This window comes from Heterodontus francisci, chromosome 42 (assembly GCF_036365525.1).
Source record: "Heterodontus francisci isolate sHetFra1 chromosome 42, sHetFra1.hap1, whole genome shotgun sequence".
NCBI classification, from domain to species: Eukaryota; Metazoa; Chordata; class Chondrichthyes; order Heterodontiformes; family Heterodontidae; genus Heterodontus; species Heterodontus francisci.
In genome coordinates this window covers 3,848,467-3,866,312 of record NC_090412.1, presented here as the reverse complement: position 1 = coordinate 3,866,312, position 17,846 = coordinate 3,848,467, and the positions used below count along the sequence as shown (strand labels likewise).

The following is a 17,846-nucleotide window of genomic DNA, read 5'->3' as shown; positions in this document are numbered from 1 at the left end:
ATTGCACTTTTTCAGCTTCTTTCAGTGTGCAAAACCTGGGTCCCTCTTGTAATGAAATGGTTCAACCGTTACATCTTGATATCCTTTGTGCTCTTGAATGGGGCCGTGAACTTTGTCCATTTCAATTCTTTGAAGCTTGATCCTTCATGTCCAATCAGCTTTTGGCTCCACTGTCACTTATTTTTTTGTTTCTTGATAATCTCTTCCAAACAGGAAGGAAATTTACCGAACACTGCTCCCCAAAAACTAGGCTTCCTCTTTTGTGGCAAACACTTGCTTTCCTCTCAAGGGCCGGAATTTTACAGCTCCCCAACGAGAGGGCAGGTGGCGGGGGGAGGGGTATTCCCGACGCTTTCCCGCCTCCACTGCAATTTTACGCTGGGCAGCGGTGGTGAGAAATGGCCCCCACCCCAGGCCAGTCAGGCCCTTCAGTGGCCAATTAACTACCAGTTAAGGGCCTCCATCTGCCACTGCGGGTCTTTTACCCATGGCGGGCTGACGGCCAAGCCCTCAAGAACACAGCTAGGAAAATGCTGGGTCAGTGGTGGGGGGGGTGGTGGTTTCCCTCCTGATCGGGCACCCTGTATCCCATGGAGGCCCACCCCTGAAGCCCCAACCACCCCCACCGTGCAACATTCCCCCACACAACACCCCCTTGCCTTGCCGGGGCCCGGCTGATTGTCCCCGGCGAGGCCCCAAAAACTTACCTTCATTCCAGGGCTGTCCTTCGCCTTACTTTCCACGACTGGGTGTTGTCCCAGCAGTGGCCACTGCTGATTGGCTGGCAGCTCCATTAGACGGGACTTCCCGCCCAAGGCCAATTAAGGGCCTGGAGAACAAAAGATCCTGGCCTGGCACCCCAGGCCCAGCGGAGGTGGGCTCGCATCCGACTTTAATGTAAAATCCTGGCCAACGACTCTTCAATTCTTTTTTAATAGTGTGTACGTCCATTCCGATATGAAAGTGTTTCTCCAATGGAACAAATTTAACATCTCTGACTCTTACACAGAATATAACAAAGCATCTGTGAGCTCTCTGTACTTTTTGCCTCAACCTGCAAATGCACTGTTTGACATGCTCATCATTCTTCCTGAAATGGAAACACCTCCCAGGTTTCTGATGAACAACTGCTCCTGTAACTTGAAAAGATTCCTGGCACATGAAAAGATTGCCTAGAGGGCTTGCTCTGAAGCGCATTTGGTTGAAGAACAGAAAATTTGAGGAAGTAACAGCTCTGAAAGGGCTGCAGCTCATCGTTAAAGGGGAAATTGTGTTGATGACAGGAAAGGCGATGAATTATTCACAATGGTACAGCAACAACTATTGTCTTTGATACTGAATGACTGGTGCTTTTGTTGCAGGAGATGCAGCACAGGAGGGGTGGCCTTACTTGGGTCTGAAGGCAACCACCCCACCTCCACCCCTTTCAAAAGCACAGGTGCAAGTTGCATGGAGAGATGTCCTAAGAGCCATTCTCCCATGTTTCTTTTCTTTCAAATAATACGAGCCTGTTGGTCTGCTGCCTGAGAAATGAGTGCCAACATATAATCTTTCTGTGGTCAGATGCCACCTGAATGGTAAATTTATGTTTAAACCCTTTCCCTTCATGCAGACATGAGGTTTGTATGAAGATCTCTACCTCCGACATGGGTGCCAGACATAACATGCTGCAAGCGAGGGAACTCTGGAATGTAGAAACTTATACACTCTGTCCAACTGATAACTCCTTTCAACAGGAGAGAAGTGATGAACTATCTCAACTTTTGACAAAAGCCCTCGTCACTTGCTTTATACAGGAGTGCAATGCAGGCTAATTGACTTGACAGATGATGTTGTTAAATTGCAAGGATACAGTGACACCGTGCAGTATTTGGTACAACTCTGTGGCAGCCACTGTTGTGAAGGAGAGATGAACAAGACAGTTCTCTGATCTGTCCAGGGAGGTGTACCAGATTCTATAAACAGAGCTCCCAGGGTAGTGAAAGATCAGAGACAATTATGTTGAGGCTCCATTTATTGGCCACCATCAAGTCTCATTACCTGAATCATGCAGCAGTCTCTCAACCCTCTTCATTAATTGCTATAATATTTTAAATAGCACAATAAAATGAGCTATGAAAGTATTGGCAGGAAAAAAACATGGAAACATGCATTCCAGCAATACCAACTAAAGCATGGAACAAACTTGGACAGTAAACTCAAAAAAAACACAGTGCACCTGTAACCTTCTTCTAAGAAGATAATTTGAGCAGATTTGATCCCAAGATCCACAATGAGATCACAACGAGCAAGGTGTGTGTTGCAAGTGAAGCCAATCCCAAAGGAAGAGGCTCAATTTTAAAACCTGTGCCCACTGTCCACGAGATCCTACATGTCAACAGCAGAGCCTTGGAATATTTGTCAACTGAATATAAAGAGGCAAAAAAAATTTTAAGTACTGGTTGGAAATGCCAGGGACTACATTTGGCCATTTGTCTGACTTGGCTTGATAATTGTCCAGAGTGGTTGAAAGAAAGTACAACAAATCTTTTCATATCATGAATACTGGTCTGATTTAGAAGAACTTGGAGGATAGGTATTCTCAAAGACTGTGCATAGCATTTTGTTCTTCCAAACTATTACCAAATCTTGGCATGAATTGTATTCAAAGTCGAATCAAGTCAAGTTTCGTCTAGCAACTTTGATTAACTCTACTCAGTAGAAGTGTGTTCAGGATAAGGCAACGTTCCTGGCCCAATGGTAATTAAGTGAGGATTACACAGAAGTTGTTCTTCAAGCAGTGGTTAATGCAGTGAAGGGTTGGTGCCAAACCATGAGTTTGAAGTAATTCACATTGGCATCAGGTCAAGCCTGAATTATAACGTGCTTCAGACTTTGTTTGTTTTCTGTGACTAGTTTGATTCATGCAGCTCTTTAAAACTTGAGCGCGTAGACTTGTGGATGGCAAATCCCTTCATGAACCAGGCTGGCAAATGAGATCATCATTCTGTGGAAATTCCATGCAAGCAGAAAGTGTTTTTCTTTGAAGCACTCCTTACAAGTAGCATATTAGTTGCCTGACCAAGAGAATGATTATTCATGCATTGAAAATTGAAAAAAGGTTGGCCAAAAAAATAATACAATGCAGGCTTTCTTATGGTCTTGTGTACAACTCTCTCAAAAATTGATTTTGAAATATTTCTGTCGAATAATCAGTGATTGTTAATTAATTTACCATATTGTGCAACTTTCCATAACACAGGCTGGAACACTGGCTGATAGCTATTCAGTGTAAATTCAGGATCTAATCAATACTTGTCCTGAAATCATAGCCATAATAAAACTGGGAAATCAGGAAACAGAACTATGTATATATATATCAATGCTTCATGTTTTTCATAATTCCAGAATTGTGAAGATAAATTTTTTTTGATGTCAGTATTTTCTTCTATTACTTCAACCTTTGTGCAAGAACTGGCAGTAACATATTCAATCTCTCACTGCTCCAGCTGCCATAGTCTGATGATGCTTAAACACAGTTTACCCATAATGGCCCTTTACTCCCAAGAACTACATAGCGGAAGTTTTTTTTAAAAAGTGTCAGTACCCGCAATTAACTGTAGTAAAACCGAGACCATGTTTGCTTGCTCCATGTTGAACTTACAAAAAGATTTTATGCACCAAGAGTTGTAACATATACTTGGCACATTGTTTCTTGATAATGAACTGTGGATTATTCCTGGATTCATGTAATATCAGTTATTTTAAGAATGCTTGAAAATAAGAGACATAGAATCCTTTAAACTGGCTGAGAGAGAATAAAAACACACACTAAATGAAAATGGCATTTCAACTGTACTTCAGGGATAGATTCCGTTATGAACTGTTGAAGCTTAATTCTCATCTATAATACCATTTGAAAGCCATATTTTAAATGTTTCACATTCATTTTCTATCTAGAATTCAAAAAATGATTATCAGATCTGAGCAATATCAACAGGTCTTGAAATATTCCAGATGTATAACCCATGTTCTGTTTGTTTATATAAATGGTGCTGGATGTTTGAAACTGTGACACTATGGGCTGAATTTTCCCAAATCCCAGGTTGTCCTGCCAACCGGACTGAGTATGGGTCCCAAGCCTGCATGGACAGACACTGGGACCCTGGACGGGATACTACTGGCAGCAGCCAATTAAGAGGGCACCACCGGGACCACGGTCCAATTGAGGACCGTAACCCGCCTCAGAGCTGCCGGCCCAATCAGAGAGCCGGCAATTCGGCAGCTTTGGCAGTGCCCCCGAGAGAGAGGTAGCCACTGTTGAGGCTGCAGGAAGAAGAAGAGGGCACCTCCATGTTGAGGAACCCTTGAAGGCCAGGCAAAGTTGTTTTTATTCACTGTGCCGGGACCAGGCAGGAAGGCCCTGACAATCAGAAGAGTGAACCCTCCAGTGGCATTGGGTCAGCCATTGACGCTGGGGGTGCCCCTTGATGGGCCTTGGAATGGCCATTACGGAAGGCCCCTCCCTGGGAACCTGCTGGGAGGCTGCCATGGTTTAACTGGCAGTCTTACCATGCGGTGGGGGCCCACCCCGAGGCTGGTAAAATTCCATGGGGGGGGGTGGTGGTGTTGGAGAGGAAGTGGCTGTTCATTGGCCACTTAATTGGTTTAATTGGCCTCCTGCCTCCAGATCGCAGGCAGCCACACTGCTGCCATTCCCTGCATTGAGAATATCCGGTAGGGGCAGTATGACACGGACTTCCCTCCTGTGCCTTCCGCCACTATTTCACTGGTAAAATCCAGCCCTATGTCCTGGTTTGCTCAAATTAAGTGATGAATAGATCATGATGGGTCATGACTGTCCTGGTCTTCAGATTCATATTACTAAAGTAAACCACCCTTTCTTTTCTTTTTCTCTTCTTTTGGGCCTCCTTATCTCGAGAGACAATGGATACGCGCCTGGAGGTGGTCAGTGGTTTGTGAAGCAGCGCCTGGAGTGGCTATAAAGGCCAATTCTGGAGTGACAGGCTCTTCTACAGGTGCTGCAGAGAAATTTGTTTGTTGGGGCTGTTGCACAGTTGGCTCTCCCCTTGCGCCTCTGTCTTTTTTCCTGCCAACTACTAAGTCTCTTCGACTCGCCACAATTTAGCCCTGTCTTTATGGCTGCCCGCCAGCTCTGGCGAATGCTGGCAACTGACTCCCACGACTTGTGATCAATGTCACACGATTTCATGTCGCGTTTGCAGACGTCTTTATAACGGAGACATGGACGGCCGGTGGGTCTGATACCAGTGGCGAGCTCGCTGTACAATGTGTCTTTGGGGATCCTGCCATCTTCCATGCGGCTCACATGGCCAAGCCATCTCAAGCGCCGCTGACTCAGTAGTGTGTATAAGCTGGGGGTGTTGGCCGCTTCAAGGACTTCTGTGTTGGAGATATAGTCCTGCCACCTGATGCCAAGTATTCTCCGAAGGCAGCGAAGATGGAATGAATTGAGACGTCGCTCTTGGCTGGCATACGTTGTCCAGGCCTCGCTGCCGTAGAGCAAGGTACTGAGGACACAGGCCTGATACACTCGGACTTTTGTGTTCCGTGTCAGTGCGCCATTTTCCCACACTCTCTTGGCCAGTCTGGACATAGCAGTGGAAGCCTTACCCATGCGCTTGTTGATTTCTGCATCTAGAGACAGGTTACTGGTGATAGTTGAGCCTAGGTAGGTGAACTCTTGAACCACTTCCAGAGCGTGGTCGCCAATATTGATGGATGGAGCATTTCTGACATCCTGCCCCATGATGTTCGTTTTCTTGAGGCTGATGGTTAGGCCAAATTCATTGCAGGCAGACGCAAACCTGTCGATGAGACTCTGCAGGCATTCTTCAGTGTGAGATGTTAAAGCAGCATCGTCAGCAAAGAGGAGTTCTCTGATGAGGACTTTCCGTACTTTGGACTTCGCTCTTAGACGGGCAAGGTTGAACAACCTGCCCCCTGATCTTGTGTGGAGGGAAATTCCTTCTTCAGAGGATTTGAACGCATGTGAAAGCAGCAGGGAGAAGAAAATCCCAAAAAGTGTGGGTGCGAGAACACAGCCCTGTTTCACACCACTCAGGATAGGAAAGGGCTCTGATGAGGAGCCACCATGTTGAATTGTGCCTTTCATATTGTCATGGAATGAGGTGATGATACTTAGTAGCTTTGGTGGACATCCGATCTTTTCTAGTAGTCTGAAGAGACCACGTCTGCTGACGAGGTCAAAGGCTTTGGTGAGATCAATGAAAGCAATGTAGAGGGGCATCTGTTGTTCACGGCATTTCTCCTGTATCTGACGAAGGGAGAACAGCATGTCAATAGTCGATCTCTCTGCACGAAAGCCACACTGTGCCTCAGGGTAGACGCGCTCGGCCAGCTTCTGGAGCCTGTTCAGAGCGACTCGAGCAAAGACTTTCCCCACTATGCTGAGCAGGGAGATTCCACGGTAGTTGTTGCAGTCACCGCGGTCACCTTTGTTTTTATAGAGGGTGATGATGTTGGCATCGCGCATGTCCTGGGGTACTGCTCCCTCGTCCCAGCACAGGCATAGCAGTTCATGTAGTGCTGAGAGTATAGCAGGCTTGGCACTCTTGATTATTTCAGGGGTAATGCTGTCCTTCCCAGGGGCTTTTCCGCTGGCTAGGGAATCAATGGCATCACTGAGTTCCGATTTGGTTGGCTGTATGTCCAGCTCATCCATGACTGGTAGAGGCTGGGCTGCATTGAGGGCAGTCTCAGTGACAGCATTCTCCCTGGAGTACAGTTCTAGGTAGTGCTCAACCCAGCGGTCCATCTGTTTGCGTTGGTCAGTGATTATGTCCCCCGATTTAGATTTGAGGGGGGTGATCTTCTTGATGGTTGGCCCAAGAGCTCTCTTCATGCCATCATACATTCCTCTGATGTTTCCGGTGTCTGAGGCCAGCTGAATATGACTGCATAGGTGTTGCCAGTGGTCGTTTGCGCAACGCCTAGCTGTTCTTTGTGCAGTACTTCTGGCTGCTTTAAGTGCTGCGGATGTTAAATCGCTGGGGGCTTTCTTGTAGTTCAAAAGTGCAATGCGCTTAGCGGCTATGACAGGTTCCAGCTCTTCATTATGAGATTGAAACCAGTCTGCATTTCTCTTCGCACTTTTGCCGTAGGTGGTCAAAGCTGACTCATAGATGGCGTCTCTGATGTGGGCCCACTTGGTCTCAGCATCCCCTGTGGGAGTGTTTTGAAGGGCTGTTACAAGTGAATTTAGAAATTTTTGTAACAGCTGTGGGTGAGAAATTCTGCTCGTGTTGATGCGCGGGTGGCCCTTCTGCTTGGAATGATGCAACTTCTTTGGTCTGAGTCTAACCTTGCTGCACACCAGGGAGTGGTCGGTGTCGCAGTCCGCACTGTGGAAGCTGCGTGTGATTTGAACACTGTTTAAGGCGGCTCGCCTTGTGACAATGAGGTCTAGCTGGTGCCAACGACGTGATCTTGGGTGCCTCCATGAAACCTGGTGACAGGGTTTAGTGTGAAAGAACGAGTTGGTGATGCAGAGGTTATGATAGGTACACAACTCAAGCAGTCTCTGCCCGTTCTCATTCATCCTTCCAACGCCATAGCGCCCAAGGCAGGAGGGCCATGAGTCATGGTCGGCCCCAACCCTGGCATTAAAGTCCCCCAGCAGGAATAGGTGTTCGGTGTTGGGGATGCTGCTAATGATGTTATGGAGTTGTTCATAGAACTGGTCTTTAGCTTCAGGTGCGGAACAGAGTGTTGGAGCATAGATGCTGAGTAGGTGTACTGGACCAGAGGTGGTGAGCAGTCGGATGGACAGTATGCGTTCCGAGCCATTTGAGGGAGGCTCTATCATGCTGAGCAAGGAGTTTCTGATGGCGAAGCCCACTCCATGCTGTCTTGGTTCTTCAGGATCCCTGCCCTGCCAGAAGAAGGTGTAGTCTTGCTCTGCTAGAGAGCCACTCGCGGGGAGGCGAGTCTCCTGAAGTGCTGCAATGTCCACATTGAGTCTACTGAGCTCGTTGTTAATGATGGCGGTCTTCCGAGAATCGTTGATTTGTGTAAGGTCTTCCGACAGGCCAGGACACATAGTTCTGACGTTCCAGCTTGCAAAGCGAAGGGCTGGTACCTTCTTTCCTTTTTTCATGTTGTTTGGTGCGGTGTATCAGTCCACCTTTCGGGCAATGACCCTGAGCTCCAAGCACCCATTGAAGCAGGCAGACTGTGGCGGGACAGAACCTTATTGACCGGGGGCTGCCCGGTTTGAGGCGGGCGGTAGCTGTCCAGTGAGGTGCAATGACCTCTCCCACCGACAAAGGCAACCCGTGGCGCCCAGTTTCTACGCCAATTTATCTGGACTTATAACCCGTAACTGCTGCCTTCCGTGTTGTTTCAGTCGCTGTGAGGCAACTATGGAGTGACCTCTCCATGGCGCATGCCTGGGCAAATTTATGGAGGTTGAGAGTTGCCCAGTCGTCAAAACCCCCCTCTCGGCCTTTCTGGTGGGGTCCAAAGGAGTGCAGGACACGACGTTTGGCACCAGTATGGCTGCAGGAACTGCCGGAAACATGCCAAAGGTGACACATGACCGCCTACGGGGTTCCGCTCCGGATTTTCTGTTAGGGTTTACTCCCTTAGCCTTGGTCTCTCCCGAGACGCCCACAAGGCAGTGGGGTTGTTGGGGCCCCTACACAGGTGTAGGATGGTGCCGGTGGGAGGAGGGGATGCAAGGGGGAGGGGTAGAGGGAGGGGGTGGGGGGGGGGTGCAGGGGAAGGGGGTGCGGGGTGAAGATGGTGCGGGGGGCGGCGGGCTGGGACGGGGTTGTGAGGGGGTGAGCTGAGAGGGTGGAGCAGGGAAGGGGACGGGGGTGGGGGGGGGTGGAAGGGGGGTAAAGGGGGGGGGAGGGGGGGGTGGAATCTGGTGCAGGTAATAAGCCATTTCCTCAGTGCCCACCATCGACGTCCGGAAAGCTCATCCACGTCCTTCGGGAGGTGAAGCATCATTTGGCAGACTTAGAGGTGATTACATTTGCTAAGGGTTTTTTTTTTTTTGCAGTGGTTTAAATAAAGGCATGCAGCATTGCCGACAGTGCGCTGCAGATGCTCTCCGAGCCATCTCCCGCGGGCGCTTTGAAGTTGCGGCCGGGGGGGCCGTTCGTGGATGTTTTGGGTGTTCGGGGCACCTTTTCACAGGACTTCTCTCGGGTCCCGCAGCTCCTTCTTCACCTCAATGGACTTACCGCATGCCGTGGCTGCAGACACTCTACAATGCAAGAAAACATTGAGTTATAACACATGAATATAGAAGTTATTTAAACCTGGTTTTGAGATGAGAACAAAATTCTAACCATTGTGCAACAAAATCTAACGAGATAATTTTGTTCTGTTGTTTTCCTCAAGGAACGTTTAGGTGAAGATTGTGTGCTAAAGCAAGTTCTCTTAGACCGTCTTTGAACTTCACTTTGCTCCGATGCTGTGAATCTGGAGTCAAAGCCCAATGCAGAGCAGGGTTCCCTCTTCACAAGAGTCCCACATTAACTTTTTTTTGTCCAAGTTTCTATATTAAATGATCCAAATCTAGTCCACTATTCAGATACTCCAGACATCTCACACCATCGTAACAATTTGCATCGGCTGCAATGAAATCCTTAAAGGATCACCATGGAGACATTTTGATAGTTATTGAGCAAACTAGGATAACATTTAATATTAAAGTATAAACAGCAGAAAACCGTCCTCGTAACAGAAGCAATTTCAGTTATTATTCTAAATACAAATGGCTAAGTGGGGACAGGTGTTCTTCCAGTTGAACTAACAATTCAAGTCAACGTTTGTTCGCTGTCAGCTTCTCAGCTTGCGAAAGTATGAGAAATAAGCCAACATCAAGCGATGTATACACGAGTTTAGTTTGCCTAGTTTATTTTAAAAACCTTAGGATGTTACTTCTTTCTGAGCCAGTTTAGACCTCGAGTCTGGATTTATACAACAGTTCAGCATTGGTGCAAAGCCAGACATTTTGCACTGACATTATGTTTGTAGAGTAATGCAGCCTTATTTTAACGCATACACGTGCAATTTCAGATTTGTGACTTAGAAACAGAGTAAAACCTCCTTTTGTAATGTATTAAACAAAAATCTGCTTTGTTTAAAACATGAAACTATTATCAACATAACATGTAAATGAAGAATTGGTAGGTATTTTGCATAACCTACCACCAGATACAAACTAACTTCTTGGCCAACTACTAGTAATAAGGTGCAAAAATACAATTAATATTTTCTTCATATTTAGCAATAAAATTAAGCATTTTGCTCTTGAGATGCTCCAATTAGATTGTTTTTCAGAACTAATGGGTGAATCAGCGATGGAATTTAAGTTCACAATTCACATTCATTTACACTATGGTCTGATGGATTTGTGATGTTCTTGAGGATTCAGCCATAATATAAATCTTAGTTTACAAGATCTTCCGCTGGTTGAGATGGGAATGAATTACATAGTATGGCACACAGCAATACACATCATGAAGTTGCCAGGTCTAACCCCTGGTCTTTGCTAAGTTCACTCAGTTACACAGGAAGATGATAGAAGTACAAGTGATAACATTCACCTTGGTATCTCCAGGCTAGGAAGGGGGGGGAAATTATCCAAGTTTGAGCTCATAGTTGCTAACGAGCTGCTGGACCTATCCATGTTATGGGGGCCAGGTAGCAACAGCGATTGGGTGGGCTTTGATGGGTTCCATGCTTCCCGATGTCTCAAGTGCTCTTTCAAAGAGCTGACACAGACACAACAGATGGATCCTCCCCTCCCTTTCCTGACTCCACCACCCACCCCTCCCCCACCCCTTCTGTGGTGTCACAGGAAGGTACTGAGCGAAAATGGGTGATTTGCCATCACAACAAAGCAAAACCGAGAAAGGAGCAAGGTGATAAAAGGTCACTGAAATAAGCTCTTACATGCACTTTACGAGCTGTCATAGGACAATATAGCCACATGCACAATCTTGCTTATCTTTGGCCTCCTTGTCTCGAGAGACAATGGGTAAGCGCCTGGAGGTGGTCAGTGGTTTGTGGAGCAGTGCCTGGAGTGGCTATAAAGGCCAATTCTAGAATGACAGACTCTTCCACAGGTGCTGCAGATAAAATTGGTTGTCGGGGCTGTTACACAGTTGGCTCTCTCCTTGCGCTTCTGTCTTTTTTCCTGCCAACTGCTAAGTCTCTTCGACTCGCCACGCTTTAGCCCCGCCTTTATGGTTGCCCGCCAGCTCTGATGATCGCTGGCAACTGAATCCCACGACTTGTGATCAATGTCACAGGACGTCATGTCGCACTTGCAGACGTCTTTAAAGCGGAGACAAGGACGGCCGGTGGATCTGACACCAGTGACGAGCTCACTGTATAATGTGTCCTTGGGGATCCTGCCATCTTCCATGCGGCTCACATGGCCAAGCCATCTCAAGTGCCGCTGACTCAGTAGGGTGTATAAGCTGGGGATGTTGGCCGCCTCGAGGACTTCTGTGTTGGAGATACGGTTCTGGCACCTGATGCCAAGTATTCTCCGGAAGCAGCGAAGATGGAATGAATTGAGACGTCGCTCTTGGCTGACGTACGTTGTCCAGGCCTTGCTGCCGTAGAGCAAGGTACTGAGGACACAGGCTTGATACACTTGGACTTTTGTGTTCTGTGTCAGTGCGCCATTTTCCCACACTCTCTTGGCCAGTCTGGACATAGCAGTGGATGCCTTTCCCATGCGCTTGTTGATTTCTGCATCGAGAGACAGGTTACTGGTGATAGTTGAGCCTAGGTAGGTGAACTCTTGAACCACTTCCAGAGCGTGGTCGCCGATATTTATGGATGGGCATTTCTGACGTCCTGTCCCACGATGTTTGTTTTCTTGAGGCTGATGGTTATGCCAAATTCGTTGCAAGCAGCCGCAATCCTGTTGATGAGTCTCTGCAGACACTCTTCAGTGTGAGAGGTTAATGCAGCATCGTCAGCAAAGAGGAGTTCCCTGATGAGGACTTTCCGTACTTTGGTCTTCGCTTTTAGACGGGCAAGGTTGAACAACCTGCCACCTTATCTTGTGTGGAGGAAAATTCCTTCTTCTGAAGACTTGTACGCATGTGAGAGCAGCAGGGAGAAGAAGATCCCAATCAGTGTAGGTGCGAGAACACAGCCCTGTTTCATGCCACTCAGGATAGGAAAGGGGTCTGATGAGGCGCCGCTATGCTGAATTATGCCTTTCATATTGTCATGGAATGCTGTAAGTTACTAGTAGTAAGTTACTAAGCTACGGTCTTCATGGGTAATAGATGGTACATGCTGTATGGTGACTATAGGGAAGGCAGACAAAAGAAGGGATTAAAAACATTTCAAAGATTGTTAAAGGCGGTCAAATGCATCCTGGTTTGTAGCCAGTCAAAAAGTACTTATGCTGTATCTATTTTATGAAAAATACACAAATGTGTTCCTTGAGAGCCAATCATGGAGAGTGAAGGGCATGATGAGTTGCCTGTTATATTGAATGTAACACCTAATACAGCCAGAGGATCTAGGAGCTAAGATAAAACTACAACTGAGATGCTCACATGGACTTTGGAGTTTACCAGTATTGACTTTCTAACCTCTGTAGAGAAACAACAAACGATACCTAATTAGGGCATGAAGTCAATTTATTCTGGACCTTGGCTACAAGTATCATGTAGTTGGTTTCTATTAGGGGACAGAACATCTGAGAGGAAGTTCACAATTAGCTGTTATTTATTTGTCTGGACTGTAATGGTTGCTTTTTCTGATTGCCTTTTCCCCTTCTATCACAGGGAGCTCCAGGAGACCCTGGCATCTCAATTATTGGACCCCGTGGCCCTCCTGTGAGTCCTGTTATTGCTTCCTTGTTCGCTGTGTGCTCAGTTGTGATGTGTTGGGACAGGAAATATTGCAATATTTACCAATGCAGCTGTTGACTTTTATGTGGCAGAAATGTAAACATAGCCAGTGCTTTCTAGGTATAATCGTCTCTTATTGCATTCTATTATAAATATTATTTTATTTGATTTATTCAATGGCTGTAGCATAGGTTGTTTCAGCAAGAATTATTTCTTTTGGTAATCTGTGTAGTATGAAAGGCTTCAATATAATCCAGATGTTTTATCGGCGTGACAGAGATATCAAATTATAATTGACTCTAACATGCTTTTAAACTCTCTTTAATTATTTTTTGCTATGACTTCCTTAAAGGAACTGACTGTATAATGAGGGAGGGAGCAACATTCAACAGATAATAGGCACTTGAAGATGTTTTACTGGTCTTGTCCATTGTGCCCCTTCACAGCTGGGATTAATGAACTCCTATTCTCTGATTTAATTCAATCAGTTCAAACAAAAATAATGAAGTAATTATCAGAAACATGATTTAAAATGGTGTTTCTTCAGAATAGAGCACTTTACTGCACATGCAGTAACAGCTTAGTTCCCTAAAACAACAGCCTGAAGTCTTCAACAGCTTCAGTTGAGCTAAGCAACACAAGATTCATCACATGAGATTTAAAACAACTATATCTACATCTTAAACCTTTAAGATTTTTATTTATTTATTTAGAGATACAGCACTGAAACAGGCCCTTCGGCCCACCGAGTCTGTGCTGACCAAGAACCACCCATTTATACCAACCCTACAGTAATCCCATATTCCCTATCACCTGCCTACACTAGGGGCAATTTACAATGGCCAATTTACCTATCACCTGCAAGTCTTTGGCTGTGGGAGGAAACTGGAGCACCCGGTGAAAACCCACGCAGTCACAGGGAGAACTTGCAAACTCCGCACAGGCAGTACCCAGAATTGAACCCGGGTCCCTGGAGCTGTGAGGCTGCGGTGCTAACCACTGCGCCACTGTGCCGCCCATAAGGGATTATGAAAGGGTTTTTTTTAAGGTAGGCGTAGAGAAAATGTCTTCACTTGTAGGGGAGACCAGAACTAGGGGCCATAAATATAAGATAGTCACTAATAAATCCAAAAAAGAATTCAGGAGAAACTTCTTTACCCAGAGAGTGGTGAGAAGTGGAACTTGCTACACAAGGAATGATTGAGGCGAATAGCATGGATGCATTTAAGGGGAAGCTGGATGAATACATGAGGGAGAAAGGAATAGAAGGATATGCTGATAGAGTGAGATGAAAAGGAGGGGGAAGAGGTTCATGTGGAGCATAAACACCAGCATAGACCTGTGTGGTTGAAAGATCCATTTCTGTGCTGCAAATTCCTCCATGGTTCTCCCTTTCCTGTATCTGTAACCTCCTCCAGCCCTACAACCGGCCGAGGTCTCTGGGTTCTTTCGTTCTTGGCCCCTTGCGCTTCCCCCTTATGTTGCCGAGGCCCGAAACCCCTCTGCCTATCTACCCCCTCTCCTTAAGATGCTCCTTAAAACCTGTCACTTTGACCACTGTCCTTATGTAGCTCAGTGTCAAATTTTATTGGATAGTGCTCATGAATCGCCGAGGGATGTTTTACTACATTAAAGTTGCTATATAAATGCAAATTGTTGACGATGGGGAGACAGAGGAAATATTGGGCTGAATTTTTAAAGCTCTTTCCCAATCCTGGCAGTGAGCTTCAAAAGAGATGCGGTGCACACGCGGTGCACACGCGAGATACACGCGAGATACACACGGTGCACACGCGAGATACACGCGAGATACACGCTGTGGAGGTGCCACGATATTTCACATGGCGACTCATTTACATTGGGGGGGGGGGGGGTGGGTGGAACGCCCGCCCCTGACGACATAGAGAGGGTGGCTGTTCCGTCCCTGGCAACAGCGTCCAGCGCCATTTTTAAAGGGCTCAAGCCCTTCAGTTACATTTAAATTTTTTAAGTGACAGGTTTTCCAATAAATTAAAATTTTATTTTATTCACTCTTCCAACCCCCTCTCCCACCCCCCCAATGCATAATCCATTTATTATTTGTCTTATCCCCCCAAAAAATAAATTTTTTACGCCCTTTTACCGCCCCCCCCCACCCAAAAAGATTCTTTCTTTTAATCTTCAACCCCTTCCCACCATCCCCTCAACCAATCCTGTTCACTTTTGCCGCTCTCCCCCACCCTGAAAAAGTCATCCTTCCTCCCTCCCTCAGATCTCCATAGGCCGGAATATCGATGTGGGATGGCCGTCGGAACCGGGTTAAGTGTTTGATTAAAATTTATTTAAATACTTAAATGAAGGCTTGTCCGCCGCTGGTAAAATGGGGTGGAGCCTTCCCAGCTCCGAGGCCCATGGCAGGACTCTCCCGGAAGTGTTTTCCACCCCGCTCCTCCCCCTCCACCCCTGACCATTACCCTCAAAGTCGGGGGCTGGTAAAATTCAGACCATTATTTTTCAATATGCCATGTCAAACTTTTTTTTGATAAGTTTGGGTATTGGTGGCAGTGTATATGGGCAGAAAAAAAGTCTTCAGTGGCTTGTGCCGCAGATTTCTAAAGTTATGTGTTTGTCTTTTTGTGGAAAAAAAAGTCTCATTTTAGGTGCCAGAGAATTTTACATTACTAAGCTGGTTCAGAAGAAAAACAAAAACCAGATCACAAAAACAACATAATTTGATAGCTTATTTTCTTCCAATAATTAACTGTAGCAAACAGATAGGTTAGATTATATATTGCTGCTTTATGCGCATCTGTACTTATTTTGCTAAAATTAGTGGACGAAGGAAAATGTCGTCCCTAATTTTCAGACCATCAAATGAAACCAAAATTACTGGAAAACCTTTAAAGAAAATGTGCAGTTATGAAAAGTTAACTTTTAAACATATCTGTTGATAATGAAAGTGCTTTACGGTCATAATTAATTCACATTTGATAATACATTTCCCATCTGATCAATAGTTGGACATAGAATTACATGTTCCTTGAAGTTTATAGCTAATGACATTTACATTGCACAAAATCATGACACAAAATATCTTTGTGAATTTTATTGCAAAGTAAATAACTGGAAAACCTGCACAATTTGAAAAGCTCTAGATTTTGTTCCTTTTTAATTAGATATATATGTAAGTATGTATGCATATCCATCTAATTTACCTTATAACACACTCTCATCAACCTTTCCATTATAAATTCCTATGCCCACATTAATAATGGGAATTGTCTATGTAAACTTGTCACATGGTGATTATGCTCTTCTGCCACTGAGGGCACTGTGGAACCTCAGCTCCTCAGTCTGTACTGCAGAGTAATTCCTGCATTGCAACCAACTATACTTTCCAATTTGCCTCAAGTTTGGTCAAAGTATTATATAAAAATGAGAATAAAATGTATTGCTTCAGAATGGGGGCTGACCCACACCTGGTCTAATTAAACCCCAATCTTTAACCCCCTTAATTTGTATGACAAATCACAGGAGATACAAAATATGGAAATATGCACTTGGAAATGATTGATCGTAGTGCTTTTTAGGAATTTTCTTTAAGTGCGTTCGTAAAGTTTTAAAGTACCAGTAGATCTTACCTTGGAAGTTTACTTGAAAATAAAGGACTGACCGAGGGTCAAATACAAAAAGGTAAAAAGTATATTTACAAAAATAGTGAATGGTGTGTACACCATGTAACTTTTATTCTAAAGTATTTTGTTGTTTAAAATATCCAGGTTTCTCCAAAGGCTGCGTTTGCTGACAACGCAACCACTAGGTGGCGCAGTACTGGCACATGCGCTAATGCAGCCTCACGCATTGAAACGTCACTGTCTGCGATGTCTCAGGAAGCTGCCAGTAATAAAGATGGCGCTGCTCAAATTGTCACAAAAAGCAAACGTAGCCTTAAAACCAAATCCCCACAGTGGTTGCAATTGCTGCCTGCATCCCATCCCCAACAGTATCTGTGTTAGTACAGAACCAAATAATCTCATTGGAAGGCATCTTTCAATTCGCACTTTGATGCTGATTATTCTAACATATTGGTTTTGGGAATAGATTCATGTGGCTTATTCTCTTGCACAATTACAGCAGTGCAAATGGATTCTGGGCTATAATTCAGATAGAAGCCATCACACATTTCTTTGCCACTCCGTCCCGCGCCCGTCTGCTCACCGCTTCTCCCTCCCTTGGCCACTCGCTCCTGCCCTTGCCGCTTCCCTACCACGGCCGCTCGCTCCCCGCTACCCCTCCCACCACCACCACGGCTGCTTGCTCCAGGACTTGCTGCTTCCCTCTTCTTGGCCGCTGGCGAGGGATCGAGGGGGAGAAGGGCGAGGGTGGGAGTGAGTGGCTGAAGGGGAGGATGTTGCGAGATTGAGAGCGAGTGGCTGAGGGAAGGCGACCGGGAACGAGTGGCTGAGGGGGGAGGGCGGTGAGGGCGGGAGCGACTGGTTGAGGGAAGCCGGCCGGGAGCGAGTGGTTGAGGGAAGGTGGCCGGGAGCGAGTGGTTGAGGGAAGGCAGCCGGGAGCGAGTGGTTGAGGGAAGGCGGCTGGGAGTGAGTGGTTGAGGGAAGGCAGCCGGGAGCGAGTGGCTGAGGGAAGGCAGCCGGGAGTGAGCAGCCCCGTTCCAGCCATGATGATGTTTCAGAGCACATGCGCGAATTAGTCCTGACAAACCAGGTGCTGATGTAGACTGAGCAGGCGCAGCACCACACTGGCAGGAAGAAACCGATCTGCACGTGTGCGCAGCTGGGAGCGCACTGATGACGTGGCGCTTGCCTGCGTTGTCAGGAGTCACTTTGTTCTCCAAATTGATGGAATTTGGATCAATTTAATTAACCAGGCCCCTGGATGTACAACAATTCTTACTTATTTTTCAGATGATAGAGTGTAAATTGTCTGTGTGATTGAGAACAGCTTATGATGAAAGAATGATCTGTG

The 17,846-nt window shown here is 46.1% G+C and overlaps 1 protein-coding gene across 1 annotated transcript in view; it reads left to right on the top strand.

The window, feature by feature from the left end:
- Positions 1-17,846, top strand: part of col13a1 (collagen, type XIII, alpha 1) — a 131,276-nt gene that overhangs the window by 10,025 nt on the left and 103,405 nt on the right. Inside the window, exon 4 of the mRNA XM_068020400.1 lies at positions 12,816-12,866. Coding sequence (XP_067876501.1) covers positions 12,816-12,866 — 51 coding nt within the window. The remainder of the gene's footprint in view (positions 1-12,815; positions 12,867-17,846) is intronic.